The following is a 26237-nucleotide window of genomic DNA, read 5'->3' on the forward strand; positions in this document are numbered from 1 at the left end:
TTTAGGCAATTAGCTCCTTATTCTGACACCAAACCTTGGGTCCCCTATCTCTGAAACATTGTCAGTCAACTCACTCATTTTATAAAATCATTTCTTATTTAGAACTGTGTGGGCAGATGAAGCCAAGAGCTTCCCCTGAGGGAAGTCTTTGCCAGTCATACCGAGGAGCCAATCCGAAGGATCCCATGGTAAGTGAAATCGTATCTGTTTGAATGAGAGCAACTTTTTTTTCAACTATCCTTTCTCAAGATTTTCATTCTGAGACTCCTGCCAAAATTGTAAGAGACCCTATGTGTCCTCCTAAGAAGCTCAGAATGTTCCCTGTTGGTCACAGGGAGCAGTGATGAGTTTTAAAGAGAAGACAAATGACAAGATTTACATATAAAAATACTTCTGTGGCTGTGGTGTTCATGCTGAATTGAAAGTTGAAGCTCAAGCTGGGAGGATGGAAGTTTTGAAATTATGCTATTGCCAAAGTCTATACGAGAGATGTTGGTTCTAGTTGTGAGGACAAGAGGGCAGATTCCACAGACTTTTCAGAAGTAGTCCAGGAAAGAAAGACTTATTAGATGACTAGATCGAAGAAAAGAGGAAATGATGAGTTTTAGGAAGGGAGATTGGGTGAATGGCGGTGACATCAAGTAAATAAATACAACAGTGTTGGTAAAAACAACCCAATCACTAAAATTATTTCCAGTTCTAACATTCTGACTCTAATAAGTTTAGCTGAATTTTCACTAAGCAATTCTAAAGAACTTAAAGTGAAATTTAACAGCAATTCAAAAAAGTCATGAAAATAAAAGCTTTGGTGTGGTTAAAGTTTAGAACATTGATTAAATAAACTTAAACACATCTCTACTGCAGGACTTCTCAGAGCCTTTAATATGCTTTTAAATTTCTAAAGGACGCATATAATAAGTGGTGTTTCTCAAGTGCATTTGAAAGCAAAATCCCCCCACCCCCCCCCCTTTTTAGCATTTTATTAATTAGTGTTTTACGGAAAAGCTTTAGAAAACCTTGGGTATTTTCTCCCATTTATTTTGGCCATTCCTTAATAATAATCTCAAGATTATATACTTACCTTCCCTAAGGACCATTCAGCAATATGAAATTGATTAAACCCAGAGATTTGGAACAATTAAAACTTTTTATAATATTTACATGATTAATCAGTATTTCACTTTTATTACTCTTGCCCTTTTAGTGATGATAATGATTAAGATTCATAACATAATGAGAGATTCTTATGTTCCAGGAACTCTGATGAGTATTTAACAGGCATTAATCATATAATCCTCATAATAGTCCTATAAACTAATTACTAGCATTTAGCTCCATTGTACAGAGGAACAAACTGATCCTCAGAGAGGCTAATTAACTCGAAAAAGGCAAGGTATTAGAACCCACTGAAGAGTCTGAATGCAGAGTCTGGGTACACTAATCACCAGACTATTCAACGTACGTTAATAACTCATTTCCAAAATATTAAACAAAAACAATGAAAGTGTGACCCTTAAGAAAATTAACTCAGTATACGCAGCAAATTGGCATGGAAGTCATTCATACATTCATTCACTAAATACCTACAGAGTACAAGACACTGTTTTGGGTACTTGGGATACAGTAGAGAACAAAACAGTCAAACTCAGGGCCTTCATGGAGGAGACAATCAATTAACAAGGTAAGTAAATCTAATACATAGAAGAAGGGATAAAAATTGCCAAAAGGGGGTTCTGAAGGGTTGGAATGCATGTATGTTATATTGTGGATAGAAAGAACCAGGCAGGAGTCCCTGTCAGGACAAATTAGATAAGAACTCAGAGAAGAGTACTGGGTTTCACAGTGACCTTGATAAGAACAGCTTCGGTGGAATGATGGGGCAGAGTCCTGATGCCATGGCTTCCCAGATGATAGGACAAATGAGGTTGTAGAGGGCAAGTATGGACCACAGTTTCAAGGAATTTTGTTTCAAAGTGAAAAAAAAAATGAGGCAGTAATTGGAAGGAGATAGGAGCCCAGAGATGGATTCTCCTCTCTCTCTTTTGAGATAGGAGAATTAACAGTGTGAACGTTTGTGGATGGCAATAATACAGTTGAGAGGGAAATTTTAAAGATGAAAGAGAAGCTAACTGATTGAGCCATGTCACTGATGAGGTGAGAAGGAATGGGGTCAAGTGAAGAATTGGAGGCAGTGGACTCAGGTAGGAGAGCAATTAATTCACCATGGTAACAGGAGAAAAGATAGAGTATGTGGTCACAGATGGAGGGAGGAAGACAGATGTGCCAAACAGAACAGAAATGACAACTTGAAAAAAAAATCTATTAGATTTCGTTGAGGCCCACATTCTGACTTCTTTAGCTATGCTGAATATCTGTTTTCTACAAAATTGGGGAGAAGAGTATATATCTTATGAAATTATTGTGAAGATTAAAAGTTATCTATTTTAGGGCTTAGGAGAGTAACTATAGTATAGTAGTCTCGCAAATGTTAAATGTATTACTATTATTATTTTCATGCAGCCCAAATGATATACTTCTAATTCTTGCATTTAATTTTATAGCTCTGCAGCAGCAAACATAGTGCTATCTTTGAGAGAAAGAGCAAGTTGTCAATTGTGACATGGTTTGTTTAACATAGTTTCTCTAATGCAGTTTTGGCACATTAATTCTAAAGGGGCTATAAATGGAATCAATTTTGATTTTGTTATAACGTCTTTGAAAACAGTGTTCCATTTTACTAGGCCAAATACTTATCTTATAGTAAACAAATGGGGAGCACTTTGAAATTCAATATTTGCTACATTTTTTGATTAGCAAGCAGAAGGCATGGATGCAATCTATACTTGGACTCCCTGAGCAAAATGTATTTATTTCCTTTGTGAAAGCTTTCTTGATCCTTAAGCTTCTCTCTCTTGCCACCCATCTCTCCAGATGTCTTGACACCCAAGTCCAACTCATTATCAACTCTTTCCTGGACCATTTCAATCGTCCTCTCTTGCCTTCCCATCCCTTGCCCCACATGCAGTCCCTTCTCTACACAGCAGTGATCTTTTAAAACTGTGTATTCCATCAGGCCACTACCTCTGCTGAAAACCTCCACTGGCTTTCTGTAGCAGATTAAAAGGCAGACCCCCTTCATGGTTTAGGACGCCCTGCTGAGCTAGCCCCCTGCCTACTTCTGTGGCCGTCTACTACTGCCTACTTTCTGTTCTTGTTGCTCCCAACACCCAAGTTAGCATTCTGTTCTGGAGATACACCCTAATCGTTCTCCACTCAGGGGGCTTTTTAGCTCTTGCTGTTTCTTCTGCACAGAGCATTCCTTCCACATTTCTTCACCTAACTGGCTTCTTATCACTTATGTCTCCATTCACATATCACCTCCTCAAAGATGACTCCCTGTCCTCCCTAACTAAATCAGTTCTGTTTCCCCCCAGTCATCAGTTTAATTGCATTCATAACACTTCTCCTTAGCTCAAATAGTCTTGATAGTTTCTATGTTTGTTTCGTCTTGTTGCTAGAATGGGGAAACTTTTATGTATTATGTATAAAACTTAGACGTCTTCTTCCGTCTTTTATCTACAGTGCGGAAGTTGGCTAAACTTAATAAAAAGAAGAAATTCCAATTCCTGTAGTTTCTAGATGATGTAGTTAAAACTGCAACAGTCTAAAGTCACGGTGACTTTAGACTGCCACATAGATTTTCAGCTAGTTTCTTGAAGGAATTATTTTTAGTCACTTATTCCCTCATTCCTTAAATCACTCAGCTAATAAATCACTTATTTATTTCATTATTGTGTTCTATAATCTAACTTTGTATAAAGTAATTATCCAATTATTTTCCATATATTTGAAAGTATATATTATACAAAGAACACAAATTAAAATAATCTCAAAGAATATAAAATTTACCAACTCATTTGATGCCTGATAGTGGAAGAATGAAAGATTTCTTTTTCCTGGAAAAGGCTATCTAATATATTGCTTCAAAAATCACAAACATGGATAACTGAAATGAATTTGTATACCGAGAGGTTATCTTGATGAAACTGAAGATGAGCTTTTATAAGGCAAGTAAAATCGAAGGTGAGTATAGACATAGGAAGAACAAAATAAATGACATTATAGAACTCAGAAAGTCTATGCTGACTTTCATCAGATTATTTTTAATCTACGACTACAAGTAACTAAATGGAATCATCTAGAACTCCACGGTGTGGAATGCTATAGGAGAAAAGAATGGGGGGCTGAGAATAAATACAAAGTTTTCTGGAAGAACATGATCTCTTTTCCAAAGAAAGAAAAACGTATATATGGTATTTCTTGAGCACCTATTATGTTCCAGGTACTGTGTCAATTGCTTTATATGCATTATCATCTCACTTAGCACTCGTAACATCTTTGTAAGTAAATACTATTATTGCCCTACTATAGATGAGGAAATGGAAGCAGAGAGGTAATTTGATCTAAATCAGGTCAGAGAGCAGTAAATGACAAATCCTAGACTCAACTCTAGACTAAGTTGCAAGCCCATGTATATTAAACACATAAAAACCCTCTCATGCTGATCTTAACACATTTAAATGAGTCACCGCTGCTTTTCCATAATTAGATGTGCAATGCTAGAAGTCAGAATAATTTGTTCTTTTTAAGAGTTACTTCTTTTGTTACTGCCTTAACTCTAAAAGTAAATGGTCTGTTTTAAAACTAAAGTCCTTGTTTTCCCAGATTAAAACCTTGAGAGATCCTCAATTGAAAGTTGAATAAATTATGGGATATCCATACTCCAAAAATTTTGAAAGAGTAAAATGAATGAGTCCTATCCTCCGGATTGCCCCAGAAGGATACGCATGATACACTGTTAGGTGAAAACAGCAACATGCAAAGACATATGATCCCCATTTGGTATACGAACGTGCACAGGAGTATGGGAAGATGTAGTCCATACTCCTAGCAATGGTTATCTAGTTGGACAGGAAAATCTATTTTAATTTCATCATTATAGTAATGATCTACCGTAACAGGCATGGATTACTTTTATAATTAATGATGAGAATAGAATAAGTTTTTTTAAATTATTTATTTCTGAATATAATCTTTCTATATATCTGAATAACTTTTTCAGATCATCTTGTTTCTAATATTAGCTCTTTTTTCCTTCCACCAACGTACCACATTTGTATTTGTTTTATATATTAGACTTCCAGTTAAGATTTCCATTGAATGAAAGATTCACTAGCAATAATAAATTTGAAAATCATTGGTCCATATCACCTGATTTAATGATAGCTACTGAATACAGGACATTCTCTCTCTATATATACTCATGAGGCTATGTGTACTACTAACATAAATAGATTCATTTTAATGAGAAATTTCAGATTGCTCTTTATTATGTTAAGAGTCATACACATGCAGTTGAAAATTAAATATGAACTAAGCATGAGTGACTTAACTTGAATAACCATTGTACTGATGACACAGAGAGAAAGAACAGTAATGTGCAGCCCAAGGTTTTGGTAATGAAATCACCTGATTACTGGTGATTAAAGGAAAATTCTACCCAACAACTTAGTTTCAAAGCATTCTAATGTAGCTGAAAATTGACAGAGCTAGAAAAGTCTGAAGCAAACCTAACGATAGTTAGAAAGTGCATACAGAACAAGTGCAGAAGTCTTCCCTCCAGTCTCTTTCAGAATAACCAGGAGACGGCTTAGCTCAGACTTCTGATTAAAACCCTAACCCCAATCCCACAAAGGTGGAAGAATCGTAATTATCTGTACTCCAGCTGCAATGTTACCTTAATCAACTGCATGCATTCCACTGTTTCAAATCTGGGCTGAATTTATAACAACCCTATGGTTAGCATAATTTGCAGTAAATTAAATTAAATTCAACAAACATTCACTGAGTACTCACTAGAATTCAATGGACTTTATGGGTTTTGCAAAGCCCACAAAGGTGCGTACAGTACAAGCTCTGCTCTTCAAGAACTTACTATTTAGTGAAGAAGATACATGCAAAACTCTGACAGAGAGCACAATACGATAAAGACTATACATACCAGGAAGAATACAAAGTATAGGAAAAATAAGGTAGGGAGCACATACACTAAATTCTAGCTTGGGCAGTGAGAAGGTTTCTGGGAAGAGGTAGCAGTTTAACTGAAGTTTGATGGTCAAATAGGATTTGTCTGTACAGTAGTAGGTCATGGGAGAGAGTCAAAGACCACATACTGTAGAGAAAGCAGTATGTGCCAATGGGTAGTAAGAGTGGAGTATGCTTCACAGACACAGAAAACAAACCTATGGCTACCAAAGGGGAAAGGGAGGAGGTAGGGATAAACTAGGAGTCGACGACTAACAGATAAGCAACAGGATTTACTGCATAGCACAGGGGGCTACATTCAATATCTTGTAATAACCTATGATAGAAAATCTGAAAAATATATACCTAGCTGGATCACTTTACTGTACACCTGAAACTAACACAATATTGTAAATCAACTATACTTCAATTAAAAAAAAAAAAAGAGTGGAGTACGCTTACATTCCTAAAAAGAAAAAAGAGATGAGGAAGCAAAAAGAGGTTAGGCCCAGATCAACAATGGCCAAACATGAACATGATTAAAATGTACGTTTTAGACTCACAGATATAGAGAACAAACTAGTGGTTACCAGTCAGGAGAGGGAAGGGGGAGGGGCAATATAGGGGTAGGGATTAAGAGGGACAAACTTAGTTATAAAATAAGCTACAAGGATATATTGTACAACACAGGGAATATAGCCAATATTTTGTAATAACTATAAATGATTATAAACTTTAAAAATTGTGAATCACTATATTGTACACCTGTAATTTATATAATATTATATATTAACTATACTTCAATAAAAACTTTTTTAAAATATGCTTTAAATCACTCAATGGTGCATTCACGAGTAAGAAAGAGAAAGGAGTTGCTTCTGGTGGAGTATTACAACTGTATAGCCCTTATTCTTTAATTTAATTTAAATAAGACAGGATTTCTCAAGATCTGTAATTTGAAACAGATATTTTATTACATTAGATTATATGGTCAATTTGGGGGAGAGGAGTGGTCAGTGAATTTTTTTAGTGAAATCAAGGAAAATGATGATGAATTAAGCTGCCTGGTTAGGGAATGTGGGAACAGAAAAATAATATTGTCCTGGGACAGAGGTGAAGCTAGGGAAGGGACTACACAAGGGAGATGCCCAGAAGGGCATTGTTGGATGACCTATCAACACCAATTGGAGGGTTTCAATATCTCCAATTCTCAGTCTCACAGTTTCAAGAATTTATATCTCCAAATCCAAAATTAACATATTGATGAATATTAATGATGTTAATATTCATATTAATAAATATTTCTTTTCAACAAATCTAAGCATCCAAATATACCTCTGTTCTCATCAGAGGAAACTCTCTAGCCCTTAGCTTATTTGCAGGACAGATACAATGCACAATCCTGTCTACTGACTCAGCCTAGAGCTCCATGCATTCCTCTAGACGGGAGGATTGGAAACTCACTATTTCAGAGGTGGCTTCATATGAAAGTCATCACCAATCAACACAGTTTGAGCTGAGGTGCTTTTAAAACATACAAATATACAAATAGTTCATGCAGCTCTATGTCAAAAAAACAAACAACCCAATCAAAAAATGGACAGAAGATCTAAATAGACATTTTTTTTTTTTTTTTGTGGTACGCGGGCCTCTCACCACCGTGGCCTCTCCCGCCGTGGAGCACAGGCTCCGGATGCACAGGCTCAGCGGCCATGGCCCACGGGCCCAGCCGCTCCACGGCATGCGGGATCCTCCCAGACCGGGACACGATCCCGTGTCTGCCACATCGGCAGGCGGACCTCCAACCACTGTGCCACCAGGGAAGCCCTAAATAGACATTTTTCCAAAGAAGACATACAGATTGCCAAAAAAGCACATGAAAAATTGCTAAACATCACTAATTATCAGAGAAATGCAAATCAAAACTACAACGAAGTATCACCTCACACCCGTCAGAATGGCCCCTATTAAAAAGTCTACAAATAATAAATGCTGGAGAGGGTGTGGAGAAGAGGCAACCCTTCTACACTGTTGGTGGGAATGTAAGTTGGTGCAGCCACTATGGAAAACAATATGGAGGTTCCTCAGAAAACTAAAAATAGTTAACATATGATCCAGCAATCCCACTCCTGGGCATATATCCAGAGAAAAATATAATCCTAAAGGATACATGCACCCCTATGTTCATAGCAGCACAATTCACAATAGCCAAGACATGGAAGCAATCTAAATGTCCATGGACAGATGAATGCATGAAGAAGATGTGGTACATATATACAGTGGAATATTACTCAGCCATCAAAAGAATGAAATACCATTTTCAGCAACATAGTAAGTGAAGTAAGTCAGATAGAGAAAGACAAATATCATATGATATCACTCATATGTAGAATCTAATTTTTTAAAAAATGAAACAAATGAACTTATTTACAAAACAGAAACAGACTTACATATACTGAAAACAAACTTCTGGTTACCAAAGGGGAAATGTGGGCGGGAGGGATAAATCAGGAGCTTGGGATAAACATACTCACTACTATATACAAGATAGATCACCAACAAGGACCTACTGTATAGCACAGGGAACTCTACTCAATATTCTGGGATAACCTATATGAGAAAAGAATCTAAAAAAGAATGAATATATGTGTATGTATAACTTAATCACTTTGCTGTACACCTGAAACTAACACAACATTGTGAATCAACTATACTCCAGTAAAATAAAAATAAAAAAAAACACCTACCATTCTAACACCGTTTTCAAAGGCTTGCCGGGTGAGTGGAGCTGGTCCATCCACAGTCTTGCCATCGTCATCTGGGCCCCAGCTCGCACTGTAAATGTGCACATGCTGAGGGTTGAAGCTAACTGATTTTGCTTCAACCATATCCGTGACATCTCCATCCAGCATGCGAACTCCTGTAGGACAGAAAGGGGAAGTAACTCTAACAGAAGCTTCACCCAAACAGACCAAGATATATTTCAATCGTAGCATTTTTTTTTTTAAGGAAAGAATAACCTTTAAATCAACACTAAGTCAGCATATGTTCCTCAGAAAAGGATAGTGCAAGACTTTTCTGAAGCTTTCTTGGGGGGAAAGGAAGTTACATTCCATGTAGAAGAGCAAAACTTCTTTAAAAACGTTTTTAGCCATTGTTCTCTTTTTCTAAGTTTCCACATTCTTTCCCTTCTCTTTATCTGTCTTAAGGGATAGGTTTGTCTCTTGACAGAGGGAGCCTCAAGCAATCCATCTTCCCTAAACTTCTCTTCATTAGGTACCTTGTGCTCATAATTGGTATAAAACACTCTAACCTCAGCAGTCTTAGAAATTTGGAAAGCCGCCAAGTTAGAGTGGTCCAATTTCCTCCATATTTCATATTATTTCCTAATCTGAAATACTGATGTGAACTTAAAGTATTACTTCTTTGCCAAGCCAAGTTATTATAAGTCAAATAATAAATGAGAATGCCCTCTGTGTATGTTACACATCAAATAATTCTCAAAGGGTTTTGGCAATGTTTAGTCATTAATCTTCATGTAAGTATTCCCACCAGACAGATAGGAATTTATTATTAACCTTAATTTGCAAAAATAGACACTAAGATACTAAAAAAAATTGTCAAATAAAAAGCTTTCTTTTTATTTTACAGACACACAATAACAACAAAACACCTAATAAGTAAACATATCTTTGCTTAAGCTGAAGCTAAATACCATCACTGAGACATTGTATTATTTTAAAATTATGTCCTTATAGACCAAATTTACTCCTTAGGAAAACGTTATCTAGTAGGATTTCAACTTTCTTGGGTTACCAATAAATGAGGATTAAATAATAAAACCCTAAATCAGGCAGCTTTAGAGCCTATGTGGTTTGAGGTGGGAATTCTGGTGGAATATAAAAATATTCTTGAAGGAACCATATCTTCTTTGTACTTTTAAAAAAATGTTTAACTTTTAACTATAAAATAACAAACACAGAAAAACAGAAAAAATGACAATGAACCCGGATACAGCCAGGACTCAACAACTGTTAACATTTTGCCACATTTTCTTCATCTAAAAATATAAATATTAGGCTAAACCATTTTAAATTACATGACAGATATGACACTCTGTCCTTTCATATTTTTTCCAACAAAAGGGGGAAACAAACACCCACCCTTAAATTTCCCCAAAGCATCCCTAAAGATGTTGCATTTGGCTGCTCTATCTCTTGACTATCTTTTCTTCTAGGCTTGTGTATTTTTAAAGGAGATGTATAGAAACAGGTGATGTGGAGAACAAAGGTTCTGAACAAGTCCATTTAAAAATTATGGAATGTAAAGCATACTTAGAAAGCTTTTCAGCAGTTTATTTTGTGGGAGGAAAATACCCAGCAGGACGCTCTGCACATACTGGGTCCTCAGCAGCCATTTGAATATTCAAAACTCATCTGCATGGTTTTTACCAAATAAAGAGGAAATATTTCATATTCTTACTTCTATTTAAAAGCATAAAATGGAACTATTTTACCACTACAAGGAGGCCTGAAATAATCGAATCAGTATGTCTAAACACAGGAGTGTCTACACAGCACCTGAATTCAGTCTCTACACCGTGAAATTTATGTGACGTCCATAAAAACATGCTTGATAAAATCATATCTAGAGCATAATATTAATTTTCTGACCAAAAACTGGTAAGGATTTTATTTTCTCAAGTTTAAAAATGAAAGGTTACTTTTTCTTCATTTAACTAACTGCAAGCCTTCATGCCTTGGGTCTAGGGGTTAAATTTATAATTTAGAATGTTTTTGCTTTTAGGATGAAAGAACATTTGTCAGGCATTGCCATTCATTCATTTTTTTAGAGGTCTTGTTTAGCTAGGTCAGCAGTTTATCTGTGAACTTCACAAGTTCATCCCTTCACTCCCTCAAGGTCAGAAGTGCTGGGTTAGTACTGAATAGTAATGATAGGGACCTGGGTGTGTGTCTGTGTATGTGAGTGTGTGTGTGCGCCGGACAGCAAGTAGGGTTGACTGGACAGCCACTGTAGTCATCCAGCTATCCTGAGGAGAGCAGGGGCTTCCAGCACCCTCACTGTTCTTCAGAGGATGTCTGTTTCCTTTCCATAACACCTCCATGAACCTTGCCCTTGATACAGAGCAGATGCTCTCAAGAGTACTGCTAATTACTGGTTAATAAGCTGCCACACTCTAGGAATCCTGGTGAAATGAAAGAAAGAAAGCAGTCAAATTTACTGATGGAATGACACAGAAGACAGTCTCAGAAAACCTTTCCTTAGCACCGTCATTATATACCCCAATTATTTCATGTTATAAGACATCTACATTAACCTTAGAAAGGACTATCATTTCTATTTTTTAGATCCAACTCTGTTTACCATTTGGAAACAAATAGTATATTGGAAACAAGGATGTCAGCCTGGTTCGAGGAGCTTCATCTTATGAAGCCCTTCAGAAGATGCTTAGAGGAACACCTTCAAAGCCAGTAGGATCTATACCATCTCTTACAATGTTTTCTTCCCATTTGTGCGTGGCTGTGTCACCAGGCTATACTAAAAAAGATGATTAAAAATGGGAAAGTAAGAGTTTGTTTTATTAATATCTGAATTTACACTGCTTTGGTTGGTCCTTGTAGTAAGTATATGTATATTTGAGCTTGTGTATGTGTGTGTGTGTGTGTGTATATATATATATAACCTGCAATTATTAATGGTAATAGCATTACTATACTCTGGGACTACAAAAGGAGATTTTACTATTTACCTTTTAATTACAATTAAAAGGAACTTTTTGTAAAGCCTATGGGAAAGAAAAAAAAAATTTTCTGCTTTGACAGAATTTCAAAATGCTTCTTTCCATAGAGATATTATGGCCTGTTTATATCCTTAGTTCTTTCTGACCCAGGTACCAATTGCACAAGTTGGTATAGATGCTAATGACCCCATCTTCGTTATTGGACAACCTTTTCTCATTCCTATTTAACGAAAGAAATGTCTGTGTTTGCAACGCTTTAGGGGGGCCACTTCATAACACAGGTTAACACAGTCATTTTGCGGTCAGCAGTAGTTGAACTCCATTATGCAAACATATGCCTGTCTTTAGTTCAGAAAAGGGTTCTGAAAACCAGTTAGGGTGAGAGCTCTTGGCTTGTTTCTACATCCACTCGTGTCTGTTTCCCATACCTCCGATCCTGGCGTTGAAAGCAATGCCAACTGTGCAGTGAGAGTTGTTTGCTGCGGCGGCCACTTCTCCAGCACAGCGGGTCCCGTGCCTGCAGGGAGAACACACACACTTTCTAAAGGAAGACACCTCATTCTCCCAAACTCAACACATCCTCGACACCACTCAGACTTCAAAGTGGTGAAGAATGTAGCAAGCTGTAGGTGTTTCTGGAACTTCTTACCCAAGTAGCACTAAGTCTGTCCATGGCAAACTTTTACACTTACACTTAATTACATTCTGTTTTGGATTACATTCTTGTATGCTTATTTTTGATATCTTGCTTTCCCAACCAGAAAATCTCCTTGAAGGCTAAAATCAAGTTGTATGTTCCTTTGTATTCTCTGAACTTTCGATGTCCAATATGGTAAACGCCAGCCACATATGGCTAATAGGTACTTGAAATATGGCTACTGTGACCACATCTTAATTTTTAATTTTAATTAAATTTAAAAACAAGTACTCAGTTCATTTATTACAAAATGTAAGAATATGGGTATGAGAAACTACTTTTTAAACAGGAAATTAAAATATACATCAAGGATCTCATCTAATGAGATCTTATCTCATGAAGAAAATTCATCATCTAGGATGGGATTGCTGTAAATACACACTGGATTTCAAAGATCTTATGTGAAAAGACAACATAAAATAATGCATTAGTAGTTATTTTATATCAATTACATGTTGATATACTGTACTTAATAAAATATATTATCAAAACCTATTTTACCTGTTTGTGTTCACCTTTTTACTGCTTTTTTAAGATGTGGCGGCCAGAAAAGTACAAAATTTTTCTGAAAGATATTCCCTGTTATTTCTCACCACAATAACTTAGTTCTTTAATCAGAAAAATCATTTAGCTGAAAGGACTTCTAAGATCTTATCCAAGGATGGCAAAGAAGCGTCAAGTGCAAAGGACAATCTGTTTAGAAAGGGTGGCCTAATACGGTGTGTGCTGAGAACACTTCTAAGGCACGGCTAAGCCCAGAGAAAGAACGCGAGGACTGACGACTAATGCTTGCCCTGGATGCGGGAGCGGGACGTGACAACCACTGTGGTGTATTTCTATGCGAATGAAGTCAGTGCTCACCTCCCTTCCCACATTTTTAGAGATGAGGGCACTTAAGGAGGCCCTGAGAAGTAAAGAGATCTGTCAAAAATAGCCCAACAATGACTAAAACTCAGGACCCCAAATTCTGTTCTGGTACTTTTTATTTTACAGCATATTCTACACACTCATCATGGGATATAACTACTGTCTATGCAACTATAAACAAGTAGCTGCTTACAACTGATAGGTACACACCAGTTCACACACCAGAGATATATCCTGCTTTTTCCACTTAGTAATATCATGCATCTCTTTTTATGTAAAGATTAATCTATATATCATTTAAATGGTTACTATTATTCTATATAATCTTTTATATTTATATAGAAATGGCATATACCTACATACATATACCTATATATGTGTGTGTGTGTGTATATATATATATATATATATACACACACACACACATCATAATCTTTACTTCTGGAAATTTACCCATTTTTTCACTAGTATTAATGAGGCCACAAAGAACAGTTTTGTATATACAAAATTTTATATACCTTGGGACAAATTTCTAGAAGTGGAATTACTGGATCAAAGAGTACAGAATATACTGTCACACTGTCAACAGAAGATAAAAGTAGTATAACCGAACCTCATAAAAACTGCAAGACTGATAAATAGTACTACAAAACACCAAATTTTAATTAGTGACAAAAAAAGACAGGCCATAAGCCAAGTTGAATGACAATATGAAGAACGGAGAAAATATCTGGACGAACCCCTGTGTACGTAAACCCCTAGGTATGAGTTTTCAATCTTTTTCATCCTTACCAAGCAGACTTGAACAATATTATCTCATTGTTGCTTCCCTCTTTATCCCTTGATTCCATTTGATGTTGTACATCTTTTCAAATATTTATTAGCTATTTCTACTTCTTGCTTTCTGAATAACGCCTTCATGCTTTTTGCCCATATCACTTATTGCCTTTCCATCATACCTGTTGCAAATATATTTCCAAATGCTTTATTTGGAACGTAACAATCTTATTTATGGCAGTTTTAGGTTGTCACACATAGTTATTTAATTTTGATGTACTCATAATTATCTTGCCCTCTGATATTTGGTTATACACTTTAATCATCAGAAAAAATGATCTCTTTTTTAAAAAAAATATTTTTGTAAGCCCCAAGCTAGACTACTAATTTTCCTCTGAGCATAGTAATTATTTACTATGAATCTTCATTAGCCTCTTACTGCATATTACTTCATGGTGTAGGTTCTTTTTATTCAAATGTCAAATTCCCTTTATGAGTCTACTGTTTTTATACTTCACTGGCTCTATTATTAATTAATGCAAGTTCTACAGGATCATGAGGACCTATGGTTTTAATGTGGCTCTGCTTTATTCTTTGGCCCATGGGTTATTTAGAAGTATGATTTAAATTTTTCAAACGTATACAGGTGTTATGTTTTTTATATCGATCAATAACTTGATTAACTTATGATAAAAGAATATAATTTTTATGAAGCAATCATTTGAATTTTGTGAGCTCATAAAATGGCGAAGCATATGATCAACTTTTATAAATGTTCCATGTGCTTGAAAGGATGTGTATTCTCCAATTGTTCCATATAAGTCCATTACGTCAAGCTTGTTCATTATATTGTGGATTTGTTAATGTTCTTTGCAGTTTTATCAATTTTTATTGTGTTTAGAAAGGAATTATCAAGTCTTTCTAGTGAAACAAACTGTTTATGAATATGTAGTAACACTGTGGTTCTTGCAATAAAAATTAAAGATATCTGGTTAATATTTAAATTATAAACCACTTGATCCTTTTAGTTTAAAATATTCTGTGTTCATATTAGTATGCCTCATAAGTAGACTATAATTATGTTTTTTTGAAGCTAGGCTATCTCTGTCTTTGACTCAAGAGTCAGTCCATTTACAGTGTCTATGTATTCATATATTCATATTCATTTCTGTATTTTTTACCCTGTACTAGTTTGGATGTTATATTCTATTATTTAATGGTTATCCTAGATATTTGATAATAGATAGCTAAGATCACAAACACTAAAGTTATTAATACTTTTTTCACCTTTTCCCAAACAATGCAGACTTTAGAATGTTTTAACTGATTATCCACCCCTTGACATGATCCCCCCATAATTATAGTTATACATTGGATTTTTTAACTCTAGAAATCACCCACTACTGTTCTACTTTAAACAATCAATGTTTGCTTAGATTTACATTCTTTGCTCTGTTTATTTTTGTAGCTCTTATTTCCTTCTGGGATCACTAATTTCTTTCTGAAGAACATTCTATAAATGTACCCATCGGAGAGGCTTTCGGTAGCCTCAGAAAATGACTTTACTTTATCGTTGTTCTTAAAAACTAATTTCACTGGATAGAGAATCCTAGACTAACAGCACTTCAAAGATGCCATTCCACCAATTTTTAGCTTCCATTGTTTCTGGTGAGAAATCAGCCATCTGGCAAACTAGTTCTCTCTGGATGCTTTTCAGATCTTTGTCTCTTCTATTCTGCAGGTTCATGAAGATGTTATATGTATGTATTTTTAAACATTCTTTCTTGGAATTCCTAAACCTGTAGTTTAATATTTAAATCTTCAGAAGTCTTAGCTAGTACCTCTGTAAGCTAGTACCTTGATGCACTGCCTTTACATCATTCTATGGTTCCTCCTATCAGAATCTCTGTTAAGCATACATTAGACCTTTTCACACTGTCTTAATCTTCAATCTCACCTTCAGGCTTCCCCTATCCTTCTCTCTCTCTCTCGGCTGTGTTCTGTGTAACCTGCTCAGTCCTATACTTCACTTGTCCTATCTTCGGCCATGACCAACCTGCTATTTACTCCATTCACTGCATTCTTCTTTTCCGTTATTTATACGTTTTACTTTTTAAAGCTCTTTTGTCAAGTCCACCCAGTTAATCTGGATAGTCAATTTTTCTTAAAAATGCTTTTCAATATTTATTTCTTGATGCATATGAATTATATATAATAATTCTAAATAGGTGAATCTAATTTTGCTGTTCGTTTTTTCTATTGGCTTGTGTTCATGCTGATGTTTCCCCCATGTAGTTGGTGAATTGTCAAATTAGGAGATCATGTTGTTTAGGCTTTTACCTTTGTGAATTCCTTGAGGATGGTATGGAAAACTCATTGTTTTAAAGAAGATTTAAATTCACTTCTAACACATATTTTGGGCTACACCAACCAGGACCTGTTCTACCAAATTAAAAATGGGGGCCATACAAGTAATATGGATTATAGGTGCAAATTCCACAAGAGAATTTAGTTATTCTCCAAGGTAGTTATTTATTTATCGTCCTGCCCTATCTATCACCCAGGGAGAGAAAGTCAAATACATCCTCTGTCTCTCTGTGCAGGTTTTCTTTTTCTATGGTTATTGCACTGAAGATAGTACCTCAGGGGATCCGTTTTATGCAGAAAGCTTCTCTCACCCTTTGGACCAAGGCCTTGTCTCCTGCCATCTCTGCACTTTTAAAACTCCATCTCCAGTCTGGCTGGGATTGGTTGCTCACCCTGGGAAATGCCTAGTGTCCACCTGTTGCCCACGTAGTTGATAAATTTGCACTTTCTCAGAGAAATACTCTGGTAACCCATTAGCTCAACCGTGCGCTGAAAAGTTCTTTAATATTTTCCCATGAGTTTTAGATATACTGTGGTAGGAGAGATTTAATTGAATATCTGTTCTACCATATTACTAAAAACCAGAAGTAACATGGTTCTGTATTTCTAAAATGCACTTATTATGTGCATCGTTAATGTACAGTGAACGTTTGTAAGTGAAGAACAGAGTGACTGTTTTGTTTATAAAAACATTTCTTGTAAAGATTTCTGTACAGGGCTCTACATCATAATATATGGGCTATTTTGGGGAGACAGGGAAGTTATACTGTACTGTTGACACTTATATTTTAATATCATTTAAATCATATATTGCAGCATACTGTAATTGAGGGTCCAAACTGCCAACTACATTTAAACAGCCCACTCTTTAGATGACAATGATCATTGCTCCAAGTAAAGTACTAGTCATCTTTTTTATTTTTATATCCTAGTTGGACTCTGTCTTGACATGGATTTTAAATAGATCATAGAACAATGGATATCATCATGACCTATTCAAGTACGGGAACATGATTCAATTTCTTCCTTCTCCTAAAGAACAAAAGGGTGGTTAGCAAAAAGTATACTCATGATGTCAATAAATATGAAAGTCACAAAACAGACAAAAGTCTGTTTTTCAGTTGTATTTTTCTTCAGAGATGACAGATTATGAGCATGTAAAGTATTTTCAGCATAAGAAGAAAATTTTAGTAGATTTTAGTCCAGAAAACAATATACTCATTAGATTATGTTCTGACCCACACGCACCTAAATACAAACTTTACTAGCCATGTCCCACGTTATGTCCCTTGGAAATGAGTCACCTGTTTAGCTTTCTTGCATATGTTCACAATATTACTAAGACACATATTTTCTGAGACTTCTAGAAGATAACCCAATTATGTAAATTATAAGGATATATAAACCAGTGACTTAAATTGGACATCATCTAAAATAAAGCACATGTAGACAAACTAGGACTTAAAAATGCATCACTTCTCTGAATCTCTTAAGGGCATTGCTGCCAGGGCCCCTAGTAAGTGTAAAACGTTGTATTATATAATTTTTACTTGAATAAACCATTTGACTTAAAGAGCATTTTGATTTAAACATCATGTCTGTCTTTGTTCGATGGCTTTTTCTTACTCAGAAAAAAAAAAATTTTTTTTTGTCATCTGCTACATTACCCAACAAGAAACCACTGCAATTACAGGTCTCAACAAGTTTTACCTTGGCTATCTGATTGGAAAGATGGAAAATCAGATCAGAGAATGCCTGTTAACTCATTTCTATAATATTGTGAACACATACAAGTTAGGCGAAGTTCGTCTAGAGTATAAATCTGTGGGGTCTACTAAATCTTGCTAGGTAGTAAAATACCACCTTTACTCCTTCGTTTGCTTTCTCCCAGTCCTCTAGTCACACTGCTTTGTGAACTTTTTTTATTTCAGATGAGTCAGTGGGGATGGAAATATTAACTCATTTGAGATTTACCATGGGTCTGAAAACAAGATGTGAATGAGCTCAGCGATGAACCAGAGACATCAGGACACATGCAAGAGGTCTCCAGTCAGTTATCACGACATTGCTTGAAAGTCAAACTTATACTTGTATGGAATCAAGCAATGGCAAGTTGGAGAAAGACTACTTTCTATTTCATTTCTTCCCTGGAACAAACATCTTCAGCTCTTTGTGGATTCTGGCTCCCCCCCTCACTGTTTCGATTCCCTCTTGACATCTGATGTGCCCATTCTCCTTGGCATGTTTTGATTCTGTTTGAATCTGAGTGAAAACCTTCCATCTGAGTCTACTTCAAAAGCCCCCTTAGAAGGGGAGAGGGGAGCAAGCCATAGGGATGTGTTTGAGGTGTTCTCCAATATATCACTCAGAGCGGCTGTTTCTGACTGTTTGTGTTGTTCTTGATAATATTACCACTTTATATCACACTCTCCACTTCTCAAAGTATTTTAACCTCATCTGATTCTCACTTCAACCCTGTGATGTAAGCAAAACAGACATTACTTCTCTTATTTTACAAGTGAGAAAATTGAGTCAGTAAGACAGTGATAAACTGTGACAGGCCAAAGACTAGATCTGGGTCTCCTGGGTCCTTCTCTAAAGCCTTATCACTCTTCCAGCAAGACTCACAAGGACCCACATCCCTAAGTCTTTGAATGATTGACAAGATTTCCTGACTTCTTCGCCTGCTACCCTACTTATTTTGTGAGGCAGAGGCACTTTATTTCCTCATTGCTATTGATGACAGCATATTTGACAATATCTTTTATAGAATCCCCACGATCATTTATTTAACTTGAGTTATAAGGAGGAAATGCTGGGAATCTTAAAAAACTTAAGAAGAATGGAAAATAGCTGAAAATGGATTTTCACCCTGTCTTCAGCAAAAAGCTTAAGAAATATATTTTTTAAAAAAGGTAAATTAAAAATTTTAAGAAGGAAAAAAATCACACAGTCCACTTTTTGGTGATTAGTTTTTGTGAGACAATTAAGACAATAGCTTCTGATGTGACTACAATTATACATAGTCCCTGAGGCTTCAATGATATTAATTTTTTTTATTATACTAGCAAAAAACTCAAAATATACTAGGAAAACTCATTCAAAATAACTACTATGGACTGAATGTTTCTGTCTGCCCCACCCCTAATTAATTCACACGTTGAAACCCTAATCCCAATGTGATGATATTTGGAGATGAGGCCTTGGGGAGGTAATTAAGTGATGAGAGTGGTACCATCATGATGGGATGAGTGCCCTTATCAGAAGAGATACAAGAGAGCTTGCTTCCCTTCTCTCTCTTTGCCATGTAAGAAGGCAGTCATCTACAAGCCGAAAACCAAATCTGCCAATACCTTGATATTAGACTTCCCAGCCTCCAGAACTGTGAAAAATAAATATTTGTTGTTTAAGCCACCCAGTCTATAGTATTCTGTTAGAGTAATCTGAACTAAGACAATGACAAACAGATACATAAAATAAGATTATAGTCACAGACCTTTTGATAGCCTAATATTGAAAGAATTTTAAACATGAACTTAAACTGTGACAGTTTCTATACTTAGCAATACACATTGTGAATCCTCTTTTTGGCCCTCAGGAGTAATATATACAATATTTAAAGAAATTAATAAAAGTTAGCATTCATCAACTGCTCCAAAGTCTAACAGATACACTGCAGACAAGGAAAGAAAATGAAAAAATATATTATAGTATTAGAGTATTAGGTAGTAATAGAATACTACTAAGCATTAGCATCAGAAAATATCATATGTAAATGACTAGCAAGTATTAAAAAAAAGCTGAAGAATATTTCTTCTGGAGGGTTAGAAGTATTGCTAGTTTGACACACACATACATAGACCCACACACACGAGTGCATGTAAAAACTGGTGAAATCTGAATAAGGTGTGTAAATTGCATTAATGTCAATTTCCTAGTTTTGATATTTTACTATAATTACATATGTTGTTACCACTGGGAGAATTTAGGTGAAGGATATGGGGGACTTGTACTATTTCTGAAACTCTCTGTGAGTTTATGATTTTTTTTTTAAGTTTAAAATTATTGTAGGTTTGAAGAATTTGTATAGTTATTTATAATGTTGGTTGTAATTCAAAAAGAATATTTCAGTCAGAACACAAAATACTGACAATAAAATAAATAAATCTCAAGTGGTCAAACTGCTTTAGAAGTATTTTCTCACCTCTGCCATTTTCCCTCTTCCTTAACCTCCCCAGCCTAGTAAAATGACTTATTCACCATTAAATGAATTCATTGTTAACTATGCTAGCCCACGTTTAAAGGAAAGAATAAATAGCTTGATTTATCAGAAAACCTAGTTCTATACCTCACTTCTGTTGCTTTCCCAAATATAATGTTGCATGGAATGATGAAGTACAGTAAAACCCACAGCAGGTTAACATATACACACTACTATATATAAAAGAGATAACCAACGAAGACCTATTGTATAGCAAAGGGAACTATACTCAATATTTTGTAATAACCTGTAAACGAAAAGAATCTGAAGAAGGGGTAAGGGAGACAATTTCTCAGGCCTCCACTGTGGTGGAAAATGAAATCAGGCTGTTCACAAAGCTCTAACTATATGGAATAAAAACTAGTATGTAGGGCTTCCCTGGTGGCGCAGTGGTTGAGAGTCCGCCTGCCATTGCAGGGGACACGGGTTCGTGCCCTGGTCCGGGAAGATCCCACATGCCGCGGAGCGGCTGGGCCCGTGAGCCATGGCCGCTGAGCCTGCGCGTCCCGAGCCTGTGCTCCGCAACGGGAGAGGCCACAACAGTGAGAGGCCTGCGTACAGCAAAACAAACAAACAAAAAAACCTAGTATGTGTGTGTATATATATATATATATATATATATATATATATATACACATATACATACACACACACACACCTGAGTCACTTTGCTGTACACCTGAAGCTAACATAACATTGTAAATCAACTATACTTCAATTAAAAAAAAAAGCTCACGGCAGGCATTTATGTACACGTGTTATGTATATAGTCCTGACCAAGACAGTAACCAGCTTTTTATCAGCCTACCTCTCTTCCTACCCTTGTCTTACGGATCAACAACAATGTCAAGGCACTAGGGTATGAGAGATCCCTTTGATGAAATATATTAATCATGATGATGAAATGAGGCCCTTTTTCTTGGCTCCCTGGTTAATACTCTAAATTTACCCCACCATGCTTTTCGGTTCCTCTTTTTGTTTTAATGATTAGTTTTCTACATGTTACTTGAGCTTATTTCTATGAATTCAGATCGCCCATGCCTGTCTATATCCCCTAGTGATTCCATGATGCTATTCCTTCCCCACTGGGTCTATTAAGAGCCCCACCACTCTGCTCTTCCAACTCCCTAACCTCTTATCACAGTGTTCTGTTCAGTCTTTGAAACTTAGACCTACTGGTTTTTACTCCATGTAGTCAGAGCTATGGGAACAGCTTGATCTCATATTCCACCACCAACGTAAGCCTGAGAAATTGTCTCCTTTACCTCTTGACTATGAATATTCAGAAATTAGTCATTCCTGCTGATTCTTTTTAGGTGTGTTTTTAATAAGCTGGGAGTCAAGTGTTTTCAAAGTTCATTAAATGTGGATCCGGAGGATCCGACTCTTCCCTGGAACTGGAGGGACAACGTGATGCCCACCTTTTCCACTGGACATCTGTCTGCTTTGTTAGGATAATTACTACCTACAATTCCAGAACATAGAAATATAACACTTTCTGTACTGGCACAAAAACAGAAATATAGATCAATGGAACAGGATAGAAAGCCCAGAGATAAACCCACGCATGTATGGTCACCTTATCTTTGACAAAGGAGGCAAGAAGACACAATGGAGAAAAGACAGCCCCTTCAATAAGTGGTTCTGGGAAAAATTGGAGAGCTACGTGTAAAAGAATGAAATTAGAACACTTCCCAACACCATACACATAAATAAACTCTAAATGGATTTAAGACCTAAATGCAAGGCCAGACACTATAAAACTCTTACAGGAAAACATAGGCAGAACACTCTAGGACATAAATCACAGCAAGATCTTTTTTGACCCACCTCCTAGAATAATGGAAATAAAACCAAAAATAAACAAATGGGACCTAATGAAACTTAAAAGCTTTTGCACAGCAAAGGAAACCATAAACAAGATAAAAAGACAATCCTCAGAATGGAAGAAAATATTTGCAAACAAAGCAACTGACAAAGGATTAATCTCCAAAATATACAAGCAGCTCATGCAGCTCAATATCAAAAAAAACCCCAAACAACCCAATCCAAAAATGGGCAGAAGACCTAAATAGACATTTCTCCAAAGAAGATATACAGATTGCCAACAAGCACATGAAAGAATGCTCAACATCACTAATCATTAGAGAAATGCAAATTAAAGCTACAATGAGGTATCACCTCACACTGGTCAGAATGGCCATCATCAAAAAATCTACAAACAATATATGATAGAGAGGGTGTGGAGAAAAGGGAATCCTCTTGCACTGTTGGTGGGAATGTAAATTGATACAGCCACTATGGAGAACAGTTTGGAGGTTCCTTAAAAAACTAAAAATAGAACTACCATACGACCCAGCAATCCCACTATTGGGCACATACCCTGAGAAAACCATCATTCAAAAAGAGTCACGTACCACAATGTTCACTGCAGCTCTATTTGCAATAGCCAGGACATGGAAGCAACCTAAGTGTCCATCGACAGATGAATGGATAAAGAAGATGTGGCACATATATACAATGGAATATTACTCAGCCATAAAAAGAAACAAAATTGAGTTATTTGTAGCAAGGTGGATGGACCTAGAGCCTGTCATACAGAGTGAAGTAAGTCAGAAAGAGAAAAACAAATACCGTATGCCAACGCACATATATGGAATCCAAAAAAATGGTACTGATGAACCTAGTGGCAGGGCAGGAATAACGATGCAGATGTAGAGAATGGACTTGAGGACACGGGGAGGGGGAAGGGTAAACTGGGATTAAGTGAGAGAGTAGCACTGACATATATACACTACCAAATGTAAAATAGATAGCTAGTGGGAAGCAGCCGCATAGCACAGGGAGATAAGCTCAGTGCTTTGTGACCACCTAGAGGGGTGGGATAGGGAGTGTGGGAGGGAGATGCAAGAGGGAGGGGATATGGGGATATATGTATACGTATAGCTGATTCACTTTGTTGTACAGAAGAAACTAACACAACATTGTAAAGCAATTATACTCCAATAAAGATATTTTTTTAAAAAAGAAATACAACGCTTTCTTTTTAAGCAAGCAATGAACTCTGTCAGGAATGCTGTTATTTTTTTGAAAATTATTAAAGTACTTACCAGGAAATATTTTAGTTATCAATATTAATCCCTTCCAGCCCTTCTTTCCTCCCTCCCTCCATCCGTCCCTCCTTACTTTCTCAAGTCCAGATAATTCACATCCTCTGTCCTAGGCATCTTCTAAGCAAGGGGCATACAGAGTTGAATTATCCAAAGTTGTGGTGTTCACGGTCTTGGTGGGGAAGATTCTGAGTCAAGGATAACAAAAGCTTTCTTCCTTACCTATGGAAACACCACTTTGATTTTAACTTTCTAGCTCTGTTTCCCTTGGTATCTGAAAAAGGTGGAATGTCAGCTACCAAGCAACCCTGCTTATGGTAAAAAAATGAAAGTTGGTTGGTGAGTGACCATGAACAGGGAGGTCTGTGGCCAGAACAATAAACACATGGTGAGGAGTCTTGGTTTTGGGCTTCTGAGAGTGGACCCTGGAAATTGAGTGTGCCCTTCCTTGTGAGGCCCTGGAAGCTCTATTCATAGGCGTTTGCAAGAAATATTGTTCCTAGGAGCCTGGGGTTTCTAGGGCAAAGGGACTCTCACACCTTTCTTTCTAGCACACCTGAGGTGTCACTTGGGTGTCACTTGGGTCGTGGTGGGAGACAGGGGAAGAGTAGAAAATAGTCCTGGAACTGGTGAGCATTCTTCCTAAAGAAATACAGCTATTGCCTTACTAGTACATTATATTTCTATCCATCTGATTACCACTTGTGGCCTAATGGGTTCTATGAGTTCAACTGACCAACTGAACCTAAGATCACTGACAGGGGTGTTGTAAGACTTACGCAAATAATTACCAAGTATTGAGGTACACACTAATCAAGGTTCATGTACAGAGTGTTACAGGAATTTCTGCTCCAAGAGTTCTGACTTGGGGTTGGTGTGTACGAAAATGCTTGGTATGCAGCCTAAACAACTCTCTCCTCCTTACATCTGAGCTGATTTTTCCTGTAATTTCTCATCCTCATAATTAAAAGAAAATTTCATAATTAGAACTCATGAAAGCATGAAATAGGCAGTATATACTGAATGTGTATACCAAGAGACCAGAAAAAGATCTATAAAGATAATGAAAGAAATCATGACCTGTATCATATTATAATTTTGATTTTTGTGGTCTAATATTTCTCTTCTCCAAATGTATACTGAAAACCACCTCATAGAAATAATTCTAAAGTAGCAAAAACAAGAGACCAGGATGCTAGAATGAACCCTACGTAGACAATCAATGTTTCAATTTTACCTGTGCTCCTGTACATAGGTAAATTCTCATTTTATGAATATTATAATGATCTAGTTAAGGGTATGTAATGAGACTACTCCCATGTTCTGGTCCATAATTAATGAACTTTTCTGAGTCATCATTCAGCAAATATTTATTGAGTACCTAACACATCCTAAGGAATGTATTAGTCACTAAGGATTCAAATAGTGAGAAAAATAGACATGATATAATGTATTTTCAATGAATTCCATTGGCCTGGAAATCCTGACTAATAAGCAGTAATTCACAAGCCTTTGTTCATTTGGCAGTAAACTATTTACAGTCCTGCTTCTATTTGCTTTTGCTAAAATATTCATGTAAAGATACCATTCAGTACCTATACACCATGAAATGGCCTAACAATATCTGTTTTTCTCAAAATCTGTTAACAATTGACTGATGGAGAACAGTGATCTTATAACTGTTTGACTTCACTTTGCTTGAGACTGCTTCCATATCATAAATGAACTGTCAAAACACTTCTAAAGACTTGAGGTGTACTTTGCAGGGAATAATGATCTAAAATAGGTGACTATTACCTAATCCTATTTGTCTGCAATACAGTAGGTAAACCGGCTCCAGGGTCTGAGAAGTTGGGTGGCGCTTGGTCCCAGCGTCCCTTTGCACTCTGAGAAAGAAGTCCTGAAGTATAGATAAGTAACTTGCACACCTTATATTCACTGGGCTATCATCATTTCAGCTCAGCTCCACCAAGCAACGGCCAGCCTTTCCATTTCTTGATAGCTATTTCTGGTTCTCTCTGCGGAGTTCATCAGAGCCATTTCCTCGCACGCTGGAAGGTTCTCAACATTATGGAAGTATGAAACCAACAATTAAGGAAAGCCTTCCTCCAAAACATATAATTTACCATAATCCCTAATTATCAACTCAGCATTTTAACACAGAAATCCTATTTCATTTGGAAGTAACATAAGCGATGTATCTTTATTATGACGGTATTTGCATGAGTTTATGAGCAGGGGTTGGCAAACGTTTCCTGTAATGGGCCAAACAGTAAATATTTCAGGCTTTGTAGGGCCACATACAGTCTCTGT

The 26237-nt window shown here is 36.4% G+C and overlaps 1 protein-coding gene across 3 annotated transcripts in view; it reads right to left on the reverse strand.

Annotated features, from left to right (window-relative positions):
• The window catches only part of PCSK5 (proprotein convertase subtilisin/kexin type 5), a 313374-nt gene that overhangs the window by 143686 nt on the left and 143451 nt on the right, over positions 1-26237 (reverse strand). For all 3 annotated transcript variants that reach the window (XM_060300834.1, XM_030876984.2, XM_060300835.1), the window contains 2 exons: positions 12274-12362; positions 8832-9004 (listed from right to left, as the gene is read on the reverse strand). In XM_060300834.1, coding sequence (XP_060156817.1) covers positions 8832-9004; positions 12274-12362 — 262 coding nt within the window. The remainder of the gene's footprint in view (positions 1-8831; positions 9005-12273; positions 12363-26237) is intronic.

Source organism: Globicephala melas, chromosome 6, assembly GCF_963455315.2.
Source record: "Globicephala melas chromosome 6, mGloMel1.2, whole genome shotgun sequence".
NCBI lineage: Eukaryota > Metazoa > Chordata > Mammalia > Artiodactyla > Delphinidae > Globicephala > Globicephala melas.